This window comes from Falco rusticolus, chromosome 17 (assembly GCF_015220075.1).
Source record: "Falco rusticolus isolate bFalRus1 chromosome 17, bFalRus1.pri, whole genome shotgun sequence".
Classification (NCBI taxonomy): Eukaryota; Metazoa; Chordata; class Aves; order Falconiformes; family Falconidae; genus Falco; species Falco rusticolus.
The window spans coordinates 722,463-747,967 of NC_051203.1; the positions used below are offsets into that span (position 1 = coordinate 722,463).

Sequence of the window (25,505 nt, forward strand, 5' to 3'; positions counted from 1 at the left end):
GGAGGTGGGGGACCCGCGGCTGGGGTGGGTGTGGGGTCAGCCCGCGGGGTCCCTGCCCCCGGCTCATCTGTGGGGAGCAAGGGGTGCCTCAGGGTCCCCGTCCCCACGCGAGACCTCACTGACAGGGGACCCACAGTGAGGGCGAACCGGCCGCCACCGCCCCCAGCTCCCGCCGGGCCCCTCACGTCAACCCCATCAGCTTCTTCTTGCTGTTTTGGCCCCAAACCCAGGCGGGTTCTCAGGAGCCCTTTGGGCCTGGGCGGGGGGCGCCACCACCGCCCCCGCCTCCGCCCTGCTCCCCGGTAGGCACCGCAGGGACGGGCTGGGCTGGCGGGTCCCCGCGGTGCCCGGGGCGAGGCGACGGAGGCCAGGTCACCCCGGGCGCGGGGTCCCGACCGCGCGCGCCCCGCGCAGCCCCGCCGCGTGGGGGGGGCGGTCCGTGGGCGGGGCCTCCCGGCGGGGGGCGGGGCTGCGCGGAGCCGCCGCACGCGAGCCCGGAGGGGCCGGGGCTGCCGCAGCGCCGCCGTGTCCCGCACCGCCCGCACCGGCCCGCTCCGCACTGACCCGCTCCTCTCCGCACCGACCCGCTCCTCTCCGCACCGGTCCGCGCCCCGTCTCCGGCCAGTAAGTGCCCGCCCGCGCTCCCGCCGAAGTTTGGCCGCGGTGCCGCAGCGGTGCGGACTCTGCGGGACGGGGCCGCCCGCGCTCCCGCCAGCCCGTCCCGGGGCCGCCGCCGGGGCGCGATGGTCCCCGCGGGGGGGGGGGGAGCGGGCGCGGCGGCGGCGGCCGGGCTGGCCCGGCTGGAGTGGGGCGGGGGGCGGCGCTGCCCTCGGGTCCCCCTCCCGGGGCGCGGATCCCCGCTCCCCGCCGTGCCCGGCGCTGCCCGCGGGGTGCTGCGCCCCGCAGACCGCTGGGGACAGAGCCCGGTGGGCTGGAGGTGGGTGCCGCCAGCGGTGCGGGGGGCTGCGGAGCTGGCGGGGGGCACGAGGGGTGTGGGACCCTCCCGAGGCCGCCCGGGGTGTGGAGCCGAGCTCGAGCCGCCCGGTCGAAGGTGCTGAGGGATGCTCCGGTCCCGCATCCGTGCGGGGGCCCCTGGGGCTCAGGGGGGGGGGCCGGGGGCGCGGAACTGTGCCCGGTGCAGTGCGGGCAGCGCGCCCCGGCGCTGGAAACCGGTGCGGGCGGCGTGGCTCTGGCCGTGGGCGGCCGCAGGCCCCGCTGCACCGGCAGCTTCTCCGTAGCGGCCTGGCCCGGAGCCAGCTCCAGCCAGTCCCTTCTCCAGGCTGGATTTCCCCTCCGCGGTTGCAGCACCTCCGGGATCCTCCTCCACTTCCCGCGCCCGCTGCGTGCCGTCGGGGTGCGGCGGGGAGGGGGGGCTCGGCCCGGAGCCGGGGGCGTCAGCGCCGGGGTGCCGCAGCCCTGGCACCCCCAGCCGTGCCGGAGTGGCGCCCCGCACCTCGCTGCTCCCCGCAGCCTACTTTCCGAGAGGGGCGGGAGCGATCCCCAGGGAGCTCTGCACATTGCGCAGGGGACAGGCACTATGGCAAGGTGACTGTGGCTCGGGGAGGGGGACACACGCTCTTCTGTGTCACGCATCGCTTCGTGGTCCCCAGCAGTGCCGGCGCCTGTGTGTCCCCCTGCACCGGGCAGGGGCGTGCAGAGCCCCGGCTCAGCGCTCTCCTGTCCTCCCGGTGAGAGCAGCCAGGGCAGCGGGTGCTGTGGGGTGTCACCCGCTGTGGGGTGTCACCCGCTGCGGAGCATCCAGCAGCAAAGCCCCCCTGTGCTGTGGCGGCTACAGGGTGCTGAAGGACTCCCCGCCTGCTCCTCTGCAGCAGCGAAAACTTCAGTCCTGGAGCGGAGGCTCCCATTATTGCGTGCCGAGGTGCTGCTGCAGCTGTGTCACTCCTGTGCACGCCGTACGAAGCGCAGGCACCGGCAGGAGTGTCTCCTGCCTGCTGCATTATTCCTCGCTAGTGCAGAGCCTTGGCTGCGCTGCCGGGGGCTGCTGGAGCCCCGGGGCACCCCTGGGGCAGCCGATGCTCGGTGGCTTTGCTGCGCTCGGGTGCTTTTGGCTGCGGGGTCTTGGTGGGAGGGAGTGCGGCTCGTGGTGGTCCGTATGTTGTGGGAGCACGGGGCACCGGGGAGGTGATGCACCCAAGGTCATTGAGGCCAGCAGTGGCAGCGGGACGTTGCCTGTCTTGCTTGGGAAGAGCACAATGCAGCAAAACACCCCACTGACCCCCCCAAATCCCAAAGCCCTCTTGGAGCAGTGCTCTGTCCCCTTCTTGCATCTGGGTGAAGTGCAGAAATGGGTCTGACCTTGCCCGATCACCCGACGCCGAGCCCGGCTCTTGCAACCTCCTGTGGTGAGCACTAGCGCCCTGTTTGCTGGGAGCTGGCCTGGAGCCCCAGTGCCCCGATTCTGCAGGGCAAGGACACGTCCCTTGCTGCCCGTTAGCCTGGTGACAGCAGAGCAGTGAGCCAGGATCGGCTGTGCTGCATTGCCACCGGCAGCCCTGGCTCTGCACCCCTCTGCCACACAGCGCCTGGCACCGCCCGGAGTCACGGGAGAAGGGAGTACATATGAATATATACATATATACCCTTCTATATACCTATATGTATATATCCTTATATATATGGTTAGGGATGGGAGGCTGCAAATTAGCTGTCTTTCTACCGGCGGGTTGTCCGCACGAAGCCGTGCCTGCTGTGTGCGGTGGGACAGCGCAGTGGTAGTGCTTGCTGCTGGCTGCTCCCAGGGGAGCTGCCTCCTGTTCCATGAGCCCCGGGACCATCACTGGGCTTGAGCTAAAGGCCACCGAAGCGAGCCGGGACTCCTGCTCACACCCTGAGGGATGGGAGCAGGCCCTTCCTCCAGCTCCCGGTAGTTCTGGCAAAGCCCCAGCTCTGGGAGCCGGATGACTGCAGCTCCTAATTATGACTTGAGTTTCTCCTTCTCCGGGCTGCGCAGGAGAGCCGCGAGCTGGCAGCCGTGATGTCCTCCGGCAGGATCGATGCCCGAAGCCTGGAGTTGGACCCAGTGCCTGCTGGGTTTCCAATCTATTGCTTTTTTCCCTAAGCCCCTGGCAGTGCAGCTCAGCGCTGTCCCTGGCTGTGCTCCTCCTCAGCCCGGTAGCCACCGGCACTTTGCCTGTGCCAATATCTAGAGCTGCCAGTAAGTGCAGTCTGGCAAAATGCTTTTGCCCTTGGCTGCGGTCGGCTTTTCCCTCCTCAGTGAAAGCCCGGCTGCCCTCGGCTCAGCTCTCACCAGAGCCCGTGTTCCCCAAAGTGCTCTTTGATTATTAGCCCTAATAATTGTGTTATCACATTGACTGAAGTGTTTCAGATGCCAAAGCTAATTTTGCTCTTCATGCTTTCCTTCATCAGTAATGGGATTTTGATAACATCACGCGTCCAAAAGTATTGGATAAACTCGACATAATTCCCCATTTATTAATTAAACTGTAAATTAGGCAGCGTGCAGCTGGAATCCGAGATGCCCTGTACCAGTGTCATCCTGCAGTGGGGATGGTGCTGGCCCCGTGCTGGCCCCGGCCGGTCCCTGCCAGCCCTGGGATGTGGGATCCCAGTGCCCTCCCCTGAGCTCGGGGGCTGCCACATCCTGGTGGGGCTGCCTGCGCCGTTGCTCCCTGTGTGCTGGAAGTCAAGAGATGTTTCATCTGCTCTGGTGTCCAGAGGAGGAGTCGTGGTGCCCCTGGATTACGCTGCCAGCTGGACAGTGGGATGGGGGGCTGGCAAAGCTCCCTGTCACCCCAGGGTGGCTCTGCTGGTGCTGCAGCCCCCACGCCAGGACTTGGGGAGGGAGGAACTGCAGCTGGCTCCAGCAGTGTGTGTGGCAGTCCTAGGCTACGCCAAATTGCTGCTGTCTGGACCCACATCCCACTCTCCCGGCATGGGCAAGCGTCTGGCTGCACCAAATCCATCACTGCTGCTGCCGGCAGCTGGGCACCTGCATCCCCACCTGCCTGGCCGGGGCTCCTGGTGCCATTGGGGCATCCTTCATGTCGCGCATCTTAAGGAAAGCTGGTGTGTTTTAATTTATCTGGGCTGTTTTTTTCTCTCAGGCTCTTCCCAGCCCTGCAAGGGCCCAGAAGATCTGGGCGCTGGGCTGGCACGTCCCAAAGGGATAGGGGGAAGCCGGGAGCAAAGCAGATGCTTGACGTATGAGGTGCTGGGGGCAGACGTGGTGCTGTGCTTGGGTGCATCCAACCCCTAAACCCACGCTGAGCTGGAGTTGGCCTGGGGCGATTCTCCAGCTGCTGTGGGGCTTGGGGAGCTGCTCTAGGGCTGGGCTGAAGCCACAGGATGGGTGGGTGGGTGTCTGCGGGCAGCAGGGATGCCGAGATACGAGATACACCGGCGGTCAGCAGAGCTGATCTGGCAGCGACACCGTGGTAGTGCTGGTGTGGGGCGAGGTGTCCACATTGCCTGTGAATCCGCTGTGGTGCCTCACACAGAAGCGATTCTGCCAAAACTGCGCCGGGACCAGCCTCCAAACTGCTCAGCAATGTTGTGGTGTGGGGGGAGGGACATCTCCTGCCTGCTCCTGCGGGACACCGTGTCCCCAGGGACACGCTGGTACCGAGTGCTGCTGGGACCGGGGATCCCCAAAGCAGCACCGCGGCTCCTGTCGGCCTTCAGTGGAGGATTCAAGAGGGAAAACAACCCCAAATTTCAGTGCTGTGCATGGATTTACAAGCAGGTGGATGCCCTGCAGTGCTCTGGTGCTGCCTCGCTCTGCTCCCGGGAGAGTTAGGAGGTTTTCCCCTGGACCCAAAGCTGAGCGGGAGCTGGGTTAGTGCCTGGGGTGAAAGCAAAACCCACGTGCGAGCCTGCGCCGCTGCCAGCAGCCTGGTGCAGCCGCTGCCTGGTGCCGCAACGAGCTGCGGTGCAGCTGTGCCAGGCTCAGCTGCTGGGTTGTGCTGCCTGAGAGCCTGACCGAGACCCTCCCCATCGGGTGGCCCTGGCCGGGGGGCACCCTTGGAAGGGATGGTGGGTGCTGGGCACCGGGAGCCAGGGTGCTTTGCAGCTCCTCAGGCAGCTGGGGTCTCTGTGTTATTTTGGGAGGTAAACAGCCTTCCCAGGACACCGGTGAGCAGCTCCTCTGTGCAGCCCTGGAAGTGTGCGCTGTGTCTCTTGTGCCCCCGAAACACCTGGAGCAATGTAGGGACACAGCTCGGAGGGGCCGGGGAGCAGCAGTGCCCCTGCTGTGCCCACGGTGTACGGAGGGGCTGTGCCCATCACCCAGGCTGGTCTCCTGGCTCTCACGGTGGCTTTTCCCATCTGCACAGGGTTTATTCATGGGAGTCAGTTCCTGGTGTCCTGGCCTTGGTGGTGCTCCATGCTGCAATTAAATCCCCCTGGGCTGGTGTTGATGCTGCATCCTCACCGATGCCACCATTGTCATGCCTCTGCCGTCACCTTTCTCACCCCAAATGCCACCAGGGTGGGTGGCCCCAGAGGACGCAGGGCTGTACTCTGCCTCCAGGGCTCTCTGCTTCAGAGCTGGGCAAACAGCCACCAGCATCACTCTGGAGGCAGCCAGTCCCTGGGACCTGAGCCCTGGCTGGCAGAGTGAGGGAGGTGCTGAAGGGTGAGCATTGCTGAGGACTCCCTGGGGCTGGACAACCATTTTTTTCTGGATTTCTAACACCAGCCCATCACCTCTTCATGCTTGGCTGGGTGCTTTGGAGATCTCGGTGGGGGCTGCAGCCCGACAGGCACGTGGAGCTTCACCCCTGGAAATGGTGCCTCGTGGCTCTCTGCTCATTTGGTCCACATTTGTTTATCTTGGGAGCAGTGCAGGGTGTGCGCTCCCCTTCCATCTCAAATCAATCTGCCTTGTCTCAGCTCTCTCCTGGAGCGGCTTTTGGCTCTTCCCCATGAGCTTGTCTGGCTTCTTTTTTCTCCTCCCATATTGATGAAGAGCCATCACCGTTGCACAGGACCATCGCCAGGGAATGCTGGCAGCAGGGCAGCATTGCAGGCAGAGCAGTGCTGACCCGGGTGGGCAGGATTCGGCCGTGTGGTGCCTTCGAAGTGCCAGGACAGCTCAGCCCATCACCATCTGTTGCCCTATTTAGCTGTGCTGGTCTCACCGGCGGAGCAAGGCGCGGCTGCTGCAGCATTGCTGGCGCTGGGGAGCAGGCTGGGTGCCAGCAGCGCCCGTCCCCTTTCTTGGGAGACCTTCTTGGCCGTTTGCAGCTCTGCGCACCGAGGGTGGGCTGTGGGTACTGGCTGTGTTTGGGTGAGCCTGGCAGGTCGCCGGGTCGGCTGCGGCAGCTGGTGCCGTATGGGATGCTCTGGTGTCCTTGGGGACGGCTGCATCCACACAGCTCAGGGGACTGTGAACTCCAGGATTATCAGATGCCTTTTCTGTGGGTGCTGCGGTGGCATACGCCAAAACCCTCAGAGTGAAAGGCTGATGGTGAGCAATGCCTGCAGTCCCCGTGGGTAGGAAGGACGTGGGTGGCCCATCACCTCCTTGGCAGGGGACTGTGCTTGTGCCACCACACCGGGGCTGGAGAGGCCGCGGGCTGCTCCTGGCACGCCCGGGGGGAGGGGGACCCTGACCTGTGCCGGTGCCCAGCTCCGGGGCTGTACGAGCAGGTACCTCCGCGTGATCTCTCGTTTTGCTTCCCAGCTGACCAGCAAGGTGGCTGCCTTCTGTGGGGTCTCCAAAGCATTTCAGCAGTGCCAGACGAAGGTGGAGAGCTGAGCGCCATAGTGGGAAGCGGGGAGAAGGTGCTCGCCGTCCCCTTTGCTGCTGGCACCGAAGTGCCGGTTGGCTCGGTGGGGAACGGCTGCTGCAGCACCTGCCCCGGCTCCTGCGGGAGCCCTGGCACCAGCCCCCGTTTCAGCTTCCTTGCGTCCTCCCACTGCTGCTGGGGCAGCAGCAGCGCTGGAGGTGAGGGTGGTTGGGGCCTGACCCCTCTGGGAAAGGTGGGCCTGGGGAAACCAGCACCCATGGGTGCCAAGCTCTGAGTACCCAGCTGTGGGCCCCATCTCCGCTGAAGCAAGCGCAGGCATTACGTGCTGTCACTCACCTCTTCCCCTGCTTCACCTCGGTGCTGTCCTGATTTTAGAGACAAAGGCACTGAGCATCCCTGAACTGCCTGGCCTGGCACCCTGATGCTGGTGGGTGCCAGTGGCCGTCCCCATGCAGGGAGGCGTCCCCAGGTAGGGACAAACCTGGTGGCTCCATGAGCAGCCCCAGGTGGGTGCAATGTTTTGGGATGGGCACCCACCAGCTCAGAGAGAGACCCCGAGACCTGGCAGGATGCTTGGTTGCGTGATGCTGCTGTGGGGGGAGATGCTCGGGAGCTGAGCAGGGAGGGCAGGATGGGATCGCCCCCATCCCAGCTCGTTGCATGCCCAGCACCATGGATGCACTGGCCTTAGCTGTCCAGCTGGTGCAGCTGGACTGGTGGGAGCCGCAGCAGCGCTCGGCACAGCCTTCCAGCAGCAGGAGCTGGTGGTTTTGCCTTGGGAGCATCAGAAGCCATTAATCTGGTATCCGAATGATGAATGAAGGCTACCTTTAAGACTGCATTTAACTATGAGACGTCTCTTGGTTTTGCTGTAAATAATACAGCTGCTGTGACATGAGAGCAGCTCCTCTATCAACGGCAGGTGCCAGCCTCTAAAACTGCCAGTCCTTGCATTTATTTTTTAATTTCTTATTTACAAGATCTCCCCTGTGAGTCAGGGCCCAGGTCCCCATCCTCAAGGCTTTGTGATGAGGGACCTGGATCCCGGCACCTGGGGCAGTGAGGTAGAAGCTCCTCAGGGGGTCCCTGTCCCTGCCCATACTTGCAGTGTCTGTCCCCTGTGCCTCCAGCTCAGGGTGAGGGTGGGGACCTGGATGTGACCCTGTGGCCGAGTGGGGCTGCAGGGACATGCGGGGAATATGCTCACCACTGCCCAGGCAGCTCATCACATTTTCACAGGAACCATGTAACGCTCCGGCATGGTCCCCCTCCATCCCACCCCGCCAAATTACTCGTCTCCCGGGGAAGGGCCTGCAGTCAGGACTGCCAAGTACATCATTATTTTTAATTAGACAAGCTAGGTGCTGGCTGGTGATGACAGGCAGTGAGCAGAGCATTTCTCGCAGGGAGGGTGCGGGACGGCACTGGTCCCATGCAGGGATGGTGAGCAGCACCGTAGGTCCCGGCAGGCACTGGCAGCTGTGTCACCATGGCAGCTGTGTCACTAGCACTGGCAGCGGCAGGCTAGCAGGGTCCTGGCACAGCTGTGAGGAATGGTGCAGTTCACCCCTGCACAGGGGCAGCTCAGCTTGTGGGGTTTCTCTTTGAAGGTGCTGCTGCCCTGTGCTGCACTTTGGTTTCCCCCAGTGGCAGGCAGCGATGCACCATTCGGGGCTGCAAGGGGCTCGGGGGGTCTGGCCAACAGTGCCTGCTCGGATGGGGGGACCCGTGGGGTGTCTCTCTGCATGGGTGATGTCTTGGCAGGTCGTGTCCCGTGATGCCACTTGCTGCTACTGGAGCATCCACGCTCCACCAACCCCCATCACCGGTGCTGCTGCCGGCTCCCCTTCCCCAACCTGGTATAAATATCCTTCCGAGGCTGGAGGAGCAGAAACTCCTCTCGCCCTCGGCAGTGTAAATCAGGAGGGAGGTGTGGGCGGCAAGGGGGTCCCGGGGGGAAACTGGTCCCCAAGCCCTGGGAGCTGCTGCGCCAGCCTGGGGTGCTGCTGACGGGGGTCTGCTCAGGCGCCGCTAATGCAGCGATTACAGATTTGTGCCGGGGCTGAGGAAGAAGAATGGGGCCAAGGTTTGCTGGGCTGGGGTGTTGTGACCTTCTCTGCACTGGGCTTCTGCAGTATACCCCTCCCCAGATCCCCCTCCTCCCTGATGCCTCCAACTCCCTGTGCCACCTCACATCCCTTGTCAGAAATTTTCTGTTAGTTAAATGACCATTAGAAGCCAAGTCATGTTTTTGCCTTAATTAGACTCTCCTATCTCACTCCTGTGAGCTGAAACTTTGGCCCAGCATGGATGCGATGGTCCCAAAATGATGGGAGTGTTGAGGGGTCTGCTTGTCTGAAAGGCATCGTGCCAGCAGGTCTGGCAGAGATGGGGTCTCCCCCACTGGCCCTTGTGCTGCTGCCCTCGGGACCAAGACAGCTGCTGGCGTCAGGATCTGGCTGGGGCACTGCCCGATACCTCAGCTCTACCCTGAAATCCCAGCTTGCGCCCAGTAGCATCACAGGGATGTGTCGGCACACACTGGGGAGGGAAGGGGCTCCCCTTTGGGACCACTTTGGGGTTTTCATTATCCAAGCCCAAGCGCTGGCATGGGGCGATGCATGTTTTGGGGTCAGCTCCCAAAGCTGACATTCGTGGACGGCTGGGGGTCCCCACGTCTCCATCCTCATGGGACAACTTAGAGCCCATCGGCTTAACAGCCGCTGCAGCCCTGGCTTTGCCATCCTGTAAAGGAGCAATAACTCATTTCTGCGGGCCCATGACAGCAGCAGCCCTTCGTTAGTTAACGAGCTTCCCGCTGAGATTGGGGTCTTCCCAGGACAAGCTAGCACCCAGCACCCTGGGCTGGGAGAGCTGGGGGTCGACCTCCCCCTTACCTGCCTGCCCACAGCTCAACCCAGTGCTCCAGCAGCGGCTGCCAGCACTAATTGCTGCCTCAGCCTCATTAATCTTGATTTGTTGCCGCTTTCTGCCCTCCATCATCACAGTGGGCTTCGCCTCCCCAGAGGGGAGAGCTTTCAGCTGCCAAAGCCGCTCCCGCAGAGGAGCTGGGGGGGCTTCCAGGAGATGTCCCGTCCCCCCCCGCCAGGATCGTCCACCCTCCCCAGCAGTGCTGTGCTCGCCTGGGCACTGCTGTGGCCAGGGACATCTCGGGCCACCAGTTTGTCCCCAGATCCCCTTCCTGGGTCTGGTCCTTCCCGCAACACCTTGGCTGATGAGGGCAGGAGTGCAGGGGTGGGGGGCTGGAGGAGGGGGTCCCCAGGACCCTGGGTGGGCAATCGTGGAGGTGAAATACTTCTTTTTTTTTTTTTTTAATAGAATCACAGAACAGTTGGGGATGGGAGGGACCTTAAGGACCATCCAGTCCCACCCCCTGCCATGGGCAGGGACACCTGCCACCAGCCCAGGCTGCTCCCAGCCCCGTCCAGCCTGGCCTTGACCTCCCAGGGATGGGGCACACACAGCTGCTCTGGGCACCCTGTGCCAGCGTCCCGCCTCCCTCACAGTGAGGAATTTATCCATAATACCTTATCTAAATCTATCCTCTGCAAATACTGTAAACCTTGCTGTTTTCCTGTTTGCATAACCCAGTGGGGATGATTTGCTGGTGGACAAAGACCTCTGTTGCTTGTCCACACACCTTGCTTCTCCCTGCATGGTCCCCCAAAACCCCCATCCCCTATAAACTCCCCTCTCCACTCACCTCCTGCCCTGCCCCGCCGATGGGTGCGGGGGTGGAGGAGCCTCTGCCGGGGGCAGGGGGTACCCGCAATGCTCTGCCGAAGGGACCATCAGTGGGGAACCCCCAAATCCCCCTTTTTTTGGCTTGTGGGATGTGGTAGGTGCTGCATTAGCCAAGGGGGGCTCTGGGGTGGAGCTTTTTGCAGGTGGAGTGGTGGATGAAAGGCTTGTGAAAGGGATTTTTCTGCTCAAAACTGCTTTTCCCAATATGGGAAACGTCCCCGGGATGGAGGAAGACGGGATTGCCAGCACCAGCCTGGGATTTCCACCCCGCCAGACCTCAGGGCACTGCTGGCAAACAAAACCCAGCCAGCTTTGTGCGAACGGGAAAGGGGGGCTCATCCCTCTGGAGCCAGCTCCCCCTCGGGTGTAAATCAGCAGAGGCCCCACAAGGGCAGTGGAGCCAGAGGGGTTTACACCAGCAAGGAGCTAAGCCCCGACCCCGACGGGGCTTGTTTTGGGCTCAGTGCGGATTGTGAGCGGTTGGGGAGGGGGTCAGGGTAGGATTTTGGTGGTGATGGGGGGTGAGCCTGGAGTGGTGTTTGCTGGATACGGGGGCTATGCTGAGATGGGACCTGGTGGCTCCTTCTAGGCCAGATGTTTGCAGCTGGTGGGCCACCAGCTGAGGGGCAATGCATTGGGGGATAGATACAGGGTAATGCGCTGCCGAGTGCAGAGGGGATGTGTTAGGGGGTCTGGGGGTGATGGGTTGGAGGTTCAGGGTAATGCACTGAGGGTGCGGGGTCACACCCTGGGAGTCCAGAGCAAGGTGGTGCAGGATAATGTACAGGGAGTCAGGGGGTGGCACCTGGGGAGCTGTGGGGACAACGCGCTGCAGGGGCTGTGTAATGTGGGTGTGTGGGTGATGTGCTGGGGGGGTGTCCTCCCCACCAGCTGGCATGTGGGGTCTCCTGGGTGAAGCCCACCCTGCGCAGCTCCGTGGGGAGCTCCTGGCTGTTTTGAAGGATGTGGGGTGGGTCCTACCATACCCATCAGCTTTCCCTGAGGGGTGCTGCTCCCCAGGGAGGCGCTGGGGGGTCCCCGGGGGTTAGCAGCAGGAGGGGGCCCCTTCCCAGCCAGCACACTCTGCTTCCCAGCCAGTATTTATTAATGATGCCTTAACCCACGCTTGTTCTGGGGCCAGGGACTGATAGAAATGGTTATTTATAACCCTCTTTATTTATTTATGTCCTTAAGACACTGGGGTCCTGGCGGAGGGGTGGTGGGGGGCAGCTCCAAAGCAGCTGGGGGATAAAGAGGAGACTTCCAGCCCTGGAGGAATGGCAGCGACTGTCCTCGGTGGGGGCAGCTGAGCGGGGTTTGAGGGTGCAGGGGGGACAGCAGCGGGGGGAGCTCCCTTCCCACCTCCAGCCGGGATGGATCCAGCAGCCACCCCAGCCCCTCACCAGTGGCTGCCGCAACTTGCAAAAAGGAAGGGGGGAGAAAAAAAAGAAAGATTGGAAAAAAGAAAAAAAAAAAAAACAACCAACCACGGCATGCAGAGCCCAAGCAGGACTGCATTGCAGTGCTGCCAGCCGAGGCCCCTGTGCCACACGGCCACCCTGACCCCCTCCCAGCAGCACCAGGGTGACCTGGCCCTGTGCTGGGCAGGGGCAGGGGGCTGGGACATGGGCAGGGTGCTGGGACAGGCCTTTCTGCCTGGGAACCTGCCCTGTGGGGCAGGGGGTGGCTTCGCACCCACAGCCGAGGGGCTGGGCTGCCCAGCTTGTACCAGCACTGTGCGTGACGGGGGACCTGGGATGTGACCAGGGACACCCAGTGAGGTAGCGTCAGAGTGGAGATGGGGATGGCAGGTGAGGGGATGTGCCCAAGGACACACTGCCCCACAGCGTGCCCTCCTGCCCCACACGCAGCACCTTGGCTGCCCCCAGGCTGCCCCCATGGCACTGCCCCCCATCTGCCCCAAGGCACCCCACACCCTGCGCAGTCCAGCCGCCATGCAGGACGGGGAGCAAAGCTTGGCCCCTCACTTGGGGGGCAAGTTCTGCCCTCCCTCCCCTGCCCCCATATCAGAGACTGCGGGGTCCCAGGTGGCTCTAGGGTACCCAGTCAGGGGGCAGAGGGCAGCAACAGGGTCAAGCCTCTCCCGTGCCTCAGTTTCCCCCAGCTCCAGCTCTGCCGGCACTCAGTGAGCACCGCAGAGTGGGAGAGCACAGGCTGCTGGGGCAGGTGACTGAGCAATTAGTGATGCTGATTAGCTTGCCCTGTTCAAAAATAGCCATCACAGTGAGGTCTGATGCTGCTTGCAGTCCCCCGACCCTGGGCGGCAGCTCAAAGCCCCCAGGTAGCCCCCCAGCAGCATTTCCCCTGGCTGAGTGCCTGCAGCACAGCTCACACCCCCGCAGCTCGTTCTGCTGCGGCCCCCCTGCCACCCGGGGCTCCCCCGCCTGCTGGGAGGGTTTTCCTTATTGCGTTAGAAATTATTTCCAGAAATCAATCAGCAGCTGCTCGCGGCAGCAGTGTGTGTGTGTGTGAACCCATGGCCTCAGCGTCCCTGCGGCGTGCAGGGGTTTGCATGGTAGATACATGTTAAATGTGCTCATGCCCGCATGCACGGGTGTTCCACGTGTTAAGCACCCGCGGGCACACGTGACTCGTGAGCAGCTGTGCACACACGTGCATGCCGTCATGCAGAGGATGTGTGTGCAAACATGTCTATATGCAGGCTCCCACACAGGCTGCAGGCAGTGGCACACACACCTTTGCATACACGCACACCCATGCACAACAGTGCTTGCAGAGTCACGCGAGTGCTGCTTGCGTGCACAAGTGCTTGCACCCTGACACATCTGAGCAAGTATGCTCGTACAGGTGTGTGGCCATGTGCACACAACTGTCAGCACTTGCACACAGATGCTTGCATGCTGCACAAGCACCTGTGTAAATGTGCATGCTGTTATACATGCTTGTATAAGCCATGCATGAGCACTTGTGCGTGTGCACAGACATGCAGACACATCCTGTGCACATCTGCAGACATGCATGCACCCCCCATGCACTAGCACTTGCAAACGTGTCCCCACACCTACAGCCTTGCGCACGCACACTGCACAAGCATTTGCGTCCCTCCCCATGCACAAACACTTGCACGCGTATGCACACACAGGCTGAAGCACATGGCACGCTGCAGGTGCCGAGCCCCCCCACGCTTCTCGCTGTGCCCCTGCCCAGCTGCCCCCTCCCCAGGGAATGCAGCTCTGTGGGCCGTGGCGTTGCGTGCAGCAGGATGTGAGCAGCATTGCAATCGCAGCCTGTGCCTCGCTGTGCTGCAGCAGAGCGCTGCAGCAGGGCTGCCGCAGCCCCAGGCCTGCGGCACGGGGACCCCCTGCACCCCAGAGGGCGGCGCTGAGCTTGGTGCCCAAGGATGTGGGTGCTGGAGGGGGGGTGGCTCGGCTGGGTGCCCCCATTGGGTGCTGCTCACTCTGTACTGCACATCTGGGTGCAGGATGGGTGCCACCAGCTGCATTGCAGCCAGGTGCTCCCCTGGGGTCCTCCCACCCCGCAGCACTGCACGCCTCGCTGACACCCTTGCTTTGCACACCCTGTCCTTTCTGTGCACTCATGGGAACTTTTGGGGTGTCAGTGGCCTGGACCCCCTGCTCTGTGTCTGTGGGGGCTGGACAGAGCCAGGACTGAACCTGCCCCAGACCTGGGGTGCAGGATGCAGCACCTGGGGGGCAGGAGAGGGACATCACCCTGTTCAGCTCCTGGGTGCCATCGCCTGGGGCTGGGGGCAGGCAGCAGCATCCCATGCTGTGGGCGCTCAGCCCTGCCCGGCCTTTTTCTCCTTCCCAAACCTGGCTGCCTGCAGAGCTCGCCCGGCCCTGCTTTGGCGGAGATTGCTGTTTGCACAGAAATACAGGTCAGGTCAGGGAGCCAGTGTTGCAATAAACCTGCTGCCTCACCTGCATCTAGCTGGAAAGTGTCCAGAGTGCCCCAGGCAGCATCTGCTTGCCTCGCCTGCCTGCAGCTTTCCGGCAGCTTTGCTTTGCTCCTGGTAAACCCCAGCTGGTGTGGGGTGTGATGGGGAAAAACCCCTCGTACTGTTTTGCTTACAGGAAAAGCCCTGCTTGGAAATGCTCCGGCCACCCTGAGCCAGGTAAAAACTCCCATCCAAGCAACTGTGAAATCGTAACAGGGCTGTGGAGAGCTGCTGGCCACGTGGCAAGCAGGGGACAGCATCCTGTCCCCATCTCTGTCACTCCTTAAAAACGGGCTCCACAGCAACCTCTTCTTCCCAGCAGGCTGGCTTGCAGGGACACCTGCAGCTCCCAGTGCTGCCTGGCCCTTGGGTTGCTGAGAAGCTGGCACCAATGGTGACTCCAGCAAACAGGTGAAAAAATGAAAGGAGGCTGGGTGTCCCCTGCCACTGGACAGCTTTGGGGAGCCCTTGTAGTTCTCTGCATTAAATCACCCTCAGAGGGGTTAAATACAGCAGCTCCTGATTCACCTTGGAGCAGGATGTGGTGGCTCTGGGGCATCTCCAGCATCTTGCTCCAGCCCCCCAGTGCCATCTGCCACCGAGTTAGAGGGAGCTGGCCGTGTGATGCTGATTCTGGTGTTTGCAGCAGTTGCAGCCACTCTGTGGGGCATGAAGGTGGCAATGTCCAAGGTCCAAGGGGAGGAAGATGAGCTGGTAGAGTGTGGAGAGCATCTTAGATGTGCAGCGTGTTTGGAGGACTTTGTGCAGAGCAGGTCCAAGCAAGCTGACCTCCACCGACTTCTAAAATGGATAAATCCACAGGAGGAGCTGGTGAACATGGTCTGTGCAGTTCTCAGAGCTGCAGGCTGAGGAGGAGGAATGCACCTGAGATCCAGGACCTTGGCGGCTGCATCCTTTGAACTGCCATGCAGCTGCAGGAAGGGCAGGAGCAGCCAGCCCCAGGGGACAATGCTCTGGGTGAGAAGGCTTCACCGAGCTGGGAGAACAGATGCAGGAGACGGAGTCCCCCATGCCAGAGCTCACACGACCCCAGAAACTCCTTCCTCGATTATCTGCAATCCCACTTGGCTGTTTGCTTCCCCCACTGGCTAGCCTTTTATTCTCCTTAAACCTACCGGCACGATTAATTCCCTCCGTTTCTTGCTCTCTCCTTTGCAAGCTGCCTTCTGTGGGGGTTAGAGGGGCACTGCAGGGCTGGAGCTGGGTCCCGGCTGGCGCTGGGTTGGGGGGCAGTTTGCACCAGGTTTGCTTGCAGGAGTGAATGCCACGTTTGCAAGACTGTCGGGGGTGGGTGTCCCCATTCTTGGGGGGTGCTGCAGACCCTGCTGGGCTGGGGTGGAGGGCGCTAAGCATGGCGGGCTGTGCTGCAGCCCTGGCAGTGAGCTGAGCACCTTGCCCGGGTCCCATCGGTGAGTGGGCTGCCCGAGGGAGCTGGGCTCTGCGGGGTCAGGAGGTGGACAGGAGCCTCAAGACACCCAGGACATGGTATGTGTGACATGGTGAAAGGGCTGACCCTTTGACGTGCACGCTGAGCCCTCCATGGCTGTGTGGAGCCAGCACTTCCCTGCTTTCACCCATCCTCAAAATGTGCCCTGCAAGAGCTCCCTGGGGCTGGAAGAAGAGCAGCGTGTCGCTCCTCTCCTTGGAAGCTCTTCCCAGAGCTGGGAGAGTTTGTCCTGAGGGTCCCACAGCAGCTCTGGGGCCCTGCACAAAGCGAGGGCTGGCAGCTGCCCTGTGCTGGGTCTGCAGGTGCCCCAGGCCTGGGAAAAGGAGGCAGGGAGGGGCTGGCTTCGTCCAAATGAACCTTGCTCATCTCTCCTGGTGATGGAAACCTCTCTTCCCTCATCCCATGGGGGCTCACTGGGCGAAGCCCCCCCCCCCCCAGCAGTGTCCTCTATGTCTCTGGGAGGCTGCTCTGCGCTGGCACCAGCATTGCTGCAACCCTGGGTGATGCTCCTGGTGGCTTTGGAATTGTCACAGGCCAGGAAACTTGGGGGTCAGCTGGGCTTCCCATCCCTTGTGAGGGAATCCGAGTGTCTGGTCTCTCATAACCCAGTGGTCTGTGCACGTCTGCAGAAGATCAGTTGCCCTGCTGTAGCTCTGCTGCCACTGCAGATGTTGTCCTCAGTGCAGATGGCTGCTCAGGGACACAGCCTGGGCATGGGGAGGAGAGGGGGCAGCAGGGACCTGTGTGACCATGGAGGTGACGTTGTGTTTCAGGGAGCCTCTGACCCACCATGACGTTCAAGCAAGCGTCCATGATGGCCCCGGAGGCCACAGCCACCACGATGCCCATGACCACGATGGAGAACTCCACCGAGGCTGCAGGGCCGGGTGAGAGCAAGGAGGACATGTTCACCAAGCTGAGGGACAAGTTCATGAATGAGCTCAACAAGATCCCCTGTGAGTAGCTGCCTCCTTTTCCAGGTGTTACCCTCCTCATGACCCCACCACCGCTCTGGTCCCAGTGCAGCATGTGGGATGAGGTGGTGGGGTGGCTGGGGCTGGGGGGAGCTGCTGGGCTGACCGTGGCTTTTGCTTGCAGTGCCACCCTGGGCCCTCATCGCCATCGCGGTGGTAGCTGGACTCCTCATCCTCACCTGCTGCTTCTGCATCTGCAAGAAGTGCTGCTGCAAGAAGAAGAAGAACAAGAAGGAGAAAGGCAAAGGCATGAAGAATGCCATGAACATGAAGGACATGAAGTCAGGCAACCAGGTGATGTCCTTGATGTTGTCCTGCACTTGTAGAACGATCCCTCTGGTTGAGTTATGAACAGTGTTGGGGCACTCATAGCTCAGGTAGCAGAGAGGGATGGAGCCACCAGGATCTTGGGATGGGACAGTGCAAAGACGAACCTGGACCTGAGGCAGCAGCACTGTCCTCTTCCAGTGCCTGGATGGGACCAGGTTCAAGCTGGCCTGGACCTGCCAATGCTTCAACTGAACCAGCAAATGTTCATCTGAATCTTGTGTCCCCCTGCCTTCCTCCGAGTTGCCCTCACCTCACTGAGGGGGGAGGACCGCCAGGCCAAAACACCCACCGGTTTGGGGTCCCCAAAAAGCCAGTGCTCAAGAGGCAGGGGCTGGTGCACAGAGCGGAGCTGGGGGTGTCTCCCCATCCTGGGGGGCAGCAGGAAGGAGGCTTTGGTACCAGTGGGCTTGGGGTGATCCCAGCCATTTCAATGGCCCCAGGGCCATTTGGAGGGGGTGGGGGATTTGGGGCATCCATTCCTGCTCTTCAGAGCCATGTGGGCACCACGGGCATGCAGGCAGGGGTGAGTGCTCAGTGGAGATGCTCCAGCGTGTGCCCATCTACACGCCCCCACAGCAGTGGGCGATGTGGGGTGGGATTCCCCAGTGAAGGGTGAGGGCTGCCATCCCCTGGGGCTCGGCAGGGCCACGCAAACCCTGATGCCCCACCTTGCCGTGGGTCCCTTGTTGATGCTCTCTGTAACGTGGCTCTCTTCCCTCCCGGCACTCTCACCATTTGTCCTCCCTGCTGCCCTGTCTGTGTGCGCCCTCTTCGTCCCGGGATGCCCTCCATGGTAGGTGCCACCACGAGCCTTGAGCCTCCTTCTTCATTGTCTGCTTCCAGGGTGGGATGGGAGACCTGGGGACCTGTTGGAGGGGTGATGGAGCCAGGGCTTCCAGCCCATGGACCATGCCTTGAAGAGGCAGGGAAAGGGGTGGCTTTGCTTTAGGAGAATTAGGTTATTTCTCTATTACTAAGCCAATGAAGCCTGGAGATGGCCCTGCTAATCCCTTAGCAGCAGTTATAGTGCTCCCCCAAGCACGGGCTGGGGTGGGGTGTCCCTGCACCCTTTGCAGCAGGTGCTTGGCATGCAGCCACCGCCTGCGAGCACCAGCTTCCCCCCGCTGCAGCTGACCTCCCATCCCGGTGCCCCAAGGCAGCCCCCCCTCGCCATCTGGGCTGGACCAGCACTGGAGGCTCCCTGGCAGCTGCCTGGTCATGGGCAGGACGGTGCCACCCCAGGGCTGCTCCGTCAGTGCTGTATGTCCCCAGCACAGGGATCTCCTTTCTCCTGACAGGGAGAACCCAGGTGTTGGCATGCCAGTAGGATTGGGGTGCCGGAGGTCCCAGTGGTGTGGGGGTGGGGGTGCTGGGCTGTGACCCTGCCACTGAGCTGGACACCTCGGCTGCCGTTGTAGGACATACAGGATGATGATGATGCAGAGATGGGTCTGACAGAGGGGGAAGGTGAGGAGGAGGAGAAGGAGCCGGAGAATCTGGGCAAGTTGCAGTTCTCACTGGACTACGATTTCCAGGCGAACCAGGTGATGAAGGGGCTGGGGCTCGGCTGAGGAGGTGGGAGAGTGGGATTTGCCCAGGGAGGCCATTAGAAAAGAAGTCTTGCTGTTGGACCTGGGTGGCATGGGAGGGAGAGGGGGAGCTGGGTGCTGTGCCATGGGGAGACCTGGCCCCATGTTGGGCTGGAGACGAGCCCTTGGCATCTGCAGCACATAGTGCCTTGCTGAAGCCATCCCTTTCCCTCTCCAGCTGACAGTGGGGATCCTCCAAGCTGCTGAACTGCCGGCTTTGGACATGGGTGGCACCTCGGACCCATACGTCAAGGTGTTCCTGCTCCCTGACAAGAAGAAAAAGTATGAGACCAAAGTGCAGAAGAAGACACTCAACCCTGCCTTCAACGAGACCTTCACCTTCAAGGTGAGCCCTTTCCTACTCACAACATGGGACCTTGTCTCCCATTCCCAACCTTCTGCCTGTGTGTTGACTGCTCGGAGTAGGTGGTCCTGGCATGGGCTCCTCTGAGACCGCTGCCAGCCCAGTTGGTGGCCCCCTTTGTGCAGGTCCCCTACCAGGAGCTGGGCGGGAAGACGCTGGTGATGGCCATCTATGACTTTGATCGCTTCTCCAAACATGACATTATCGGTGAGGTGAAGGTGCCCATGAACACGGTGGACCTGGGCCAGCCCATTGAGGAGTGGCGGGACCTGCAGAGCGGTGAGAAGGAGGAGGTAAGAGTGGGACCAGTGTGAGGCCCTCAGCCAGCTGAAACCCTTGGCTGGAGGGGAGATGTGGGGTGGCCATGGGGTGAGCTCAGGGTGGCAATCACCGTGGGCTCTCACCTGAATTCCATGGACATTCTGGCCATGAGCGCTGGGTGGGCTTTGCCCCTGTTGTTCTCTCATGCGAAAGACTTTCTATAACAAAAATTAAGAGTATAAACTTCTTGAGTGCTGTGCTGGGACTGGCCTGCCCCAGACCCAAGTGATCAAACTCTTGTGCTGGTGCATTGAGTGCCAGCTTCTGCCTGCATCAGAGGGTTGGTGGGGACCTGTATGTGGGACCGTGTCCCAGCACTGCAGTATGATGCACTGGCAAGGCTTTGATACCTGCTCCCTGCTCCGCTTGGCAGCCAGAGAAGCTGGGAGATATCTGCATCTCCCTCCGGTACGTGCCCACAGCCGGGAAACTCACTGTCTGCATCCTGGAGGCCAAGAACCTGAAGAAGATGGATGTCGGTGGCCTCTCAGGTGGGTGTTGGCTCACAGGCATCCTCCTCCTGCCCTGCTGTGGGGCTCTCAGCATCCTTTGTTGGGGAAGGACACCGCAGCCATCGGTCTGGCAGGGCTTGGGGAAGCCCCCTCCAGTGCCTGGGACCTCCTGCATCAGAGGCAGCCCAAGACCTGGCTGGGGGTGAGGGAACATAGGGATGGGATGAGCCCCCTGACCCTTAGGAAGGGACCTTAAGGACCATCCAGTGCCAACCCCCTGCCACAGGCAGGGACACCTGCCACCAGCCCAGGTTGCTCACAGCCCCGTCCAGCCTGGCCTTGAACTTCCAGGGATGGGGCACCCACAGCTGCTCTGGGCAGCCCGTGCCACCACCTCGCCGCCCTCAGAGTGACAAATTGATTCATATCTTTTCTAAATCTACCCTCGTTCAGTTTAAAGCCATTCCCCCTAGTCCCATCAGTACATGCCCTCTCAAGAAGTCCCTCTCCAGCTTTCTTGTAGACCCTTTTAGGTACTGGAAGGATGCAGAAGAGCTGAATCCCTTGGCCAGTTGCTCCCACAGATCCTCTCCAGCCCAAATATTTTGGCTTTGGTCTCCATCCACAAACCTCAGACCACCTTTAGTCATGGAGGTCTCCACACCCCATGGTGCACCTCATCTTGGGCTGAGACTTCTCCCGGGGCTGGGCTGATGGTGTCTCCTGGGCACCTCAGCTCTGGCTAATGCACCCTCCCGCCTCCATCAGATCCCTATGTGAAGATCCACCTGCTGCAGAATGGCAAGAGGTTGAAGAAGAAGAAGACCACAGTCAAGAAGAAGACCCTGAACCCCTACTTCAATGAGTCCTTCAGCTTTGAGATCCCCTTTGAGCAAATACAGGTTTGTCCGATGACTTCCCTGGGAGGCAGGCAGGGTGGGGGCAATGGGAAGTCCCACAGCTGCCTGAGCCTATATCCCAGCCTTCCCAGCACCCTGAGCAGCTCCTGCCAAACTCCTGGTCCGGTCACCCGTGAAATATGTTCAGTCCCAGTCTGGGCTGATGCTGATGGCAGCTGGTGCAGGAGCAGAGGTGGGAGGCTGGGCAGCACCCATGGGAGGTGCAACCCCAACCAGGTCATGGCTGGAATGGAGCTTTGCTCTGCCCCTGGTCCTATAGTGGTCACCCCAGGTGTAGTAGGGACCCCCAGTACTCCTAGGGGCATTTTGGACTGTTGGTAGGTGTCTTCTGCTCCTCCATGTCCTGCCCTAGCCCTTGCACATGTCCCTTGCCCCAGCCCCGTCAAGCCCTGTACCCCACAGCTCTTTCCGAGCCCCACAGAAGCCCTTGGTGACCTTTCCCAGGAGGCCACACCAGGATGACCTGGGCCCCTGGTGGCTCTGCAGCCCTGGGCTCCTCAGGGAAGGAAGTGCAGGAAGCTATGGGCACAGAGGGGACCCTGCTCCAAAACAGGCCATGGCAGGGCTCAGCCTTGGGGGATCCCTGGGGTACCCTGCCGAGCCGCCGGGGCTGGGGACAGCATGGAAGCTGTGGGGCAGTCATGGCTGCTGCGCCTTGCTGCCCCTCTAAAGAAGGTTTCCTTCTTTAGAAAGTGCAAGTGGTCATCACGGTGCTGGACTATGACAAGCTCGGGAAGAACGAAGCCATCGGCAAGATCTTCACGGGCTGCAACTCCACGGGCACAGAGCTGCGGCACTGGTCTGACATGCTGGCCAACCCCCGGCGGCCCATCGCCCAGTGGCACTCACTGAAGCCAGAGGAAGAAGTAGATGCAGCTCTCGGGAAAAACAAATAGGAAGATCTGCTGGCCCGCGCGGCACGGCACTGCGGACAGTCGAAGCGACCCAGAGCTACTGATACCTCAGTTACGCAACCTTTGGTTTTGGTTTTTTTGTTCTGTTTTAAGCTGAAATACCCTTTGATGGCTGTGGAAGGGTTTCCAGACAGTCCCAATAGCTTCCAGGGGAAGAGGTTAAAGACATGGATGGTTCTTTTTGTTCTTCAGCATCGCTCGCTCCCTTCTGCTGCATGTCCCATCGCCTCCGCCCGCCATCCCTTCCAGGTGCAAAGCCACCGTCACGCCTGGGACCTTCCCCAGCGGCTGTGTCACCAGCCCGCAGCATCGCTGCTGCCGTCCTCACTGTGGGTTCACGTGGGGAACAATCAAACGTTGCACGGAGGTGGTAACAGCCTGATAGCGCAGGATGACCAGACCCACTGTGCTTGCCTGGGGCATGAGCAGCTGTGTGGGCAGCAAAACGGTGGAGAAGACCCTCTGCAGGAGACCCAGGTGCCTCCCCCTCCTGCTCTGCCTCCCTCCCTCCAGGAAGGGCGAGAGCCGTGGTTTTGGGCCAAGGACGGCCGAGTGTCCCCAGGTTTGGCTTCTCCTGGGGAGAGGCTTGCAGGGAGCACGGAGCCCCACTGCGGATGGCGTGGCAGTGGGGTGCTGAGCCCTTGGGGTTGCAGCCGGAGCTGCGGGGGCAGTCTGAGGACAGGGACCCCCAGGGGGGTCTGCTCTGAGTAGACATGTGGTGGGATGTGCATGCATCTGCAGCATAGTGTGGACCACCACCATGTCTGCCAGGTAGCCCTCATGTCCCCAGAGGCCGGACAAGGACAGCGCCAGGTGATTTGCACGTGTGTCCCACCGTGCTTGGCTGAAACCTGTAGATCAAGATGCTTCCACGAGGCAGGTTTATGCTGAGAGGTTTCCAGATGTGAGGGGGACAGCCCCCCAGAGCGGTGCAAAGCCCCTGACCCCCATGAGCTGTTGCTCCCCACTGGGCTGTTGGCTGCTGAATCCATCCCGTCCAGCTCCCCTCGGGGGTATAAGCCATATCCCTGTGCCTGACAGTGGCCAAGAACTTCTCTGGGCCACCTCCCCCACCGTGGGATGAACCAGGACCAAGCCCTTGAGCTGGAAAGCCAACATTGTTGCCTGCAGCTGGGAGAGGGTCCAGCAGCCCTGCCCAGTTCAGCCCAGTCTGTACTGGAGCACTGATGTGAGCTGGTGTCCCTGTCCTGGCTCTGACTCCACAGCAGCCTCGTGCTCCCTGTTCTGCTTTGCTTTTCGGGACTCAGTTTTGGAGGGTTTCGGCGCAGTCAGGCAGTGAAGCCGTTGCAGCTCCAGCAGTGGAGGAGCAGCGCTGCGGGATGCAGCCGGGGATGCCCTGGGCACCGGGGACGCTGCTCTGGGGGTCCAGCACCCAGGCTGGGACCTTGGTGCAGGGCATCCTGAGCCTGGGGACAAAGTGCCAAACCAGCTCGCCCCAGTGCCAGCGGCTGCTTTGGCAGCTCCCTGCAGCTGAGCCCAGGCTGGAGGTGGGAGGCGATGGGAAACTTGGAGGCAGCCACAGCTCAGGGGGTTCAGGTTGGACACGGGGGGTGAGCCCCTTCCCCTGGAGGGACATGCAGCTCTGGGACAGGTCCCCAAGGAGGGACAGCTCTGTCCCTGGGGCATCTGGGGCCCGGTTAGCCAAGCTGCACTATGGTGGCGGGGGAAGTTGGCGCAGGGACCTCCAAAGAGCCCTTCCACCAGCACCTCGGCTGTGCTTGGCCAGTGCCCTGGTGCTAGCCTGGGTGAGGGTGGCACTGGGGCCATGGCAGGGTGAGGGTGGCACTGGCACCATGGCAGGCTACAGGGGCTTCATGGGTTATCAGGTGAGTGGTCCCGCGGGGCCACATCCAGCTTGTCGGTCCCTTTTCCTGACAATGTGATGGTGGCGGCAGATGAGGTCCTGCCCTGCCTGCACAGCCAAAGGGAGAAGAAATTCCAGGGTGCTTTTAATTAACGGGGAGCTGGGGGTGGCTGATGCCCCTCGGCCAGGGGCACTGGCAGGATCTGGGCTCTCGAGTCATGTCGGAGTCCCCCCAGGGAATGCAGGGGCATTGGCCTGACGTGGAAATGGGTTAAAAAAGAATTGGAAAAAGCACTAAACCCCTCCTGCTGGCGGTCAGCGAGCAGGCACGGCCCCACAGCTTTCCTTGGGAAGCAGGCGGAGGCGTGCACACACGCCTGTACACATACACATGCACACCCCCTCATGTGCACCCCCCCATGCACCCCCCTGCACCCCCCACCTGCACCCCCCAGACCCGCCACATCGTCCAGGGTCTCACCGGGAGTGGAGGTCCCACCTGGCTGGTTTCCATTCGGACTCCTTAAGCCTTGCTGGGGGAGACTGTGACTTTAGTACATAATTTTATTTTTTTTTAATAAAAAAGGGAAAAATATTAAAGCCATCTGCACTGCCTCTGACCCCCCCTCCCCTTAGTTGTGTGTAGTTAAAAATATATGGAGACATAGCTGTATATACCATGAACAGTGCATGAGACGCAGCCACGCAGCAGTAGCAGCATGGTTAACGCTGAGCGTGGCACTGCACGCTCTGCCCCGCCGCTTGCCGCCGCCGGCACCTCTGTCCCAACACATTTCTCCAGCGTGGCAGAGACAGCGACAAACAAAACTCGTTGCTCGAGTGCTTTCCACCACCCTGATTATTTCCCCCCAAAATAAAACTAATTAAAAAAAAAATCATGTAAAAGAAGAAAATAATGCCAAGAAGCAAAGCATGCCAAGCCAGGCCCGCCAGCGGAGGGTGAGCCGTCACCGTGACTTCCATGTGTGTCTTGTTCCTGTATCTTGTCGCATTTATACCATGGCCGGGTAGCGGCAGCATCGTGGCTTCGGTGTCCTGTGTCGTGTTGGTGCATTTCACCATCAGAGCAACTTTAGAAGCCATATTAGACCACGGTCTGCCGGGACCCCCCAGGGACGGGCCCACAGGTGAGCCGTGACCCCCTTCCCCCCTCGTGTCCACTGTCCCCCTGGTTTCGTGGGGCTCAGCGGCAGAGCCAGGCTGCCAGGACGAACCGTGTTGGCCGCCACCTCAGTGGCCATGGATGCCACCGTCCTGCCGGGTGAGGGGATGGGGCAGCGCTGGGCGCAGGTGCCGGGGCCAACCTGCCGGTGGCATTTCTGCAGTGGAGGGGCTGGGATGCGGCAAAGATCTGGTGGCAAAAAGGCTTTTGGGAGCGATTTGGGTTATTTCTGCCGTGTGCAGTTGGGTGGTTCCTGTTTTGGGATGAGACGGCATTCCCCTCTCCGGGCTGCAGCGCGGTGCAAACCTGGCTGTGCCACGGAGATGCTCAGCTTCAGTCTCCTGCAGATAAAAGGAAGCCAATCTATGAGGCTTGGCAACAAGCTGGACTTTCTTCTTTTTTCTCCCCAAACCTGGGAGGGAAGAGCCAGCTCCTTTCGAAGACCCAGGGTCCGGCCATTCCTGGGTGAAGGACCCCCGCGCCGGCCCCGCTCTGCCCCGTCCCAACCCCTGCAGCGCTCGGCTCCAGCGGGAAGCTGCTTTTAAAGCCCCTCCCTCTTGTGTGGACTCTGTCGTTTCCGTCTCTTATCGTTAAATGGTTATTTTGTAATGATACCTGTCTCCTTATTAAAGAAACGAGCTGAAAGGAGCCCCAGTTCCCTCTGGTCTTGCTGCTGGGGCTCACTTGGGCGGCTGGGGTGGGGGTGCAGGTAACCCAGGGATGATGAAG

At 61.3% G+C, this 25,505-nt stretch overlaps 1 protein-coding gene across 1 annotated transcript; it reads left to right on the forward strand.

Annotated features, from left to right (window-relative positions):
* Positions 1-489: 489 nt before the first annotated feature.
* SYT2 (synaptotagmin 2) lies at positions 490-24,489 on the forward strand. Its single transcript, XM_037410838.1, has 9 exons — positions 490-624; positions 16,678-16,860; positions 17,003-17,172; positions 18,636-18,752; positions 18,976-19,143; positions 19,287-19,454; positions 19,856-19,973; positions 20,703-20,836; positions 21,544-24,489. The coding sequence occupies exons 2-9, from the start codon at positions 16,695-16,697 to the stop codon at positions 21,748-21,750; spliced, it is 1,248 nt and encodes a 415-aa protein (XP_037266735.1). The 5' UTR covers positions 490-624; positions 16,678-16,694; the 3' UTR covers positions 21,751-24,489.
* The last annotated feature ends 1,016 nt before the right edge of the window (positions 24,490-25,505 follow it).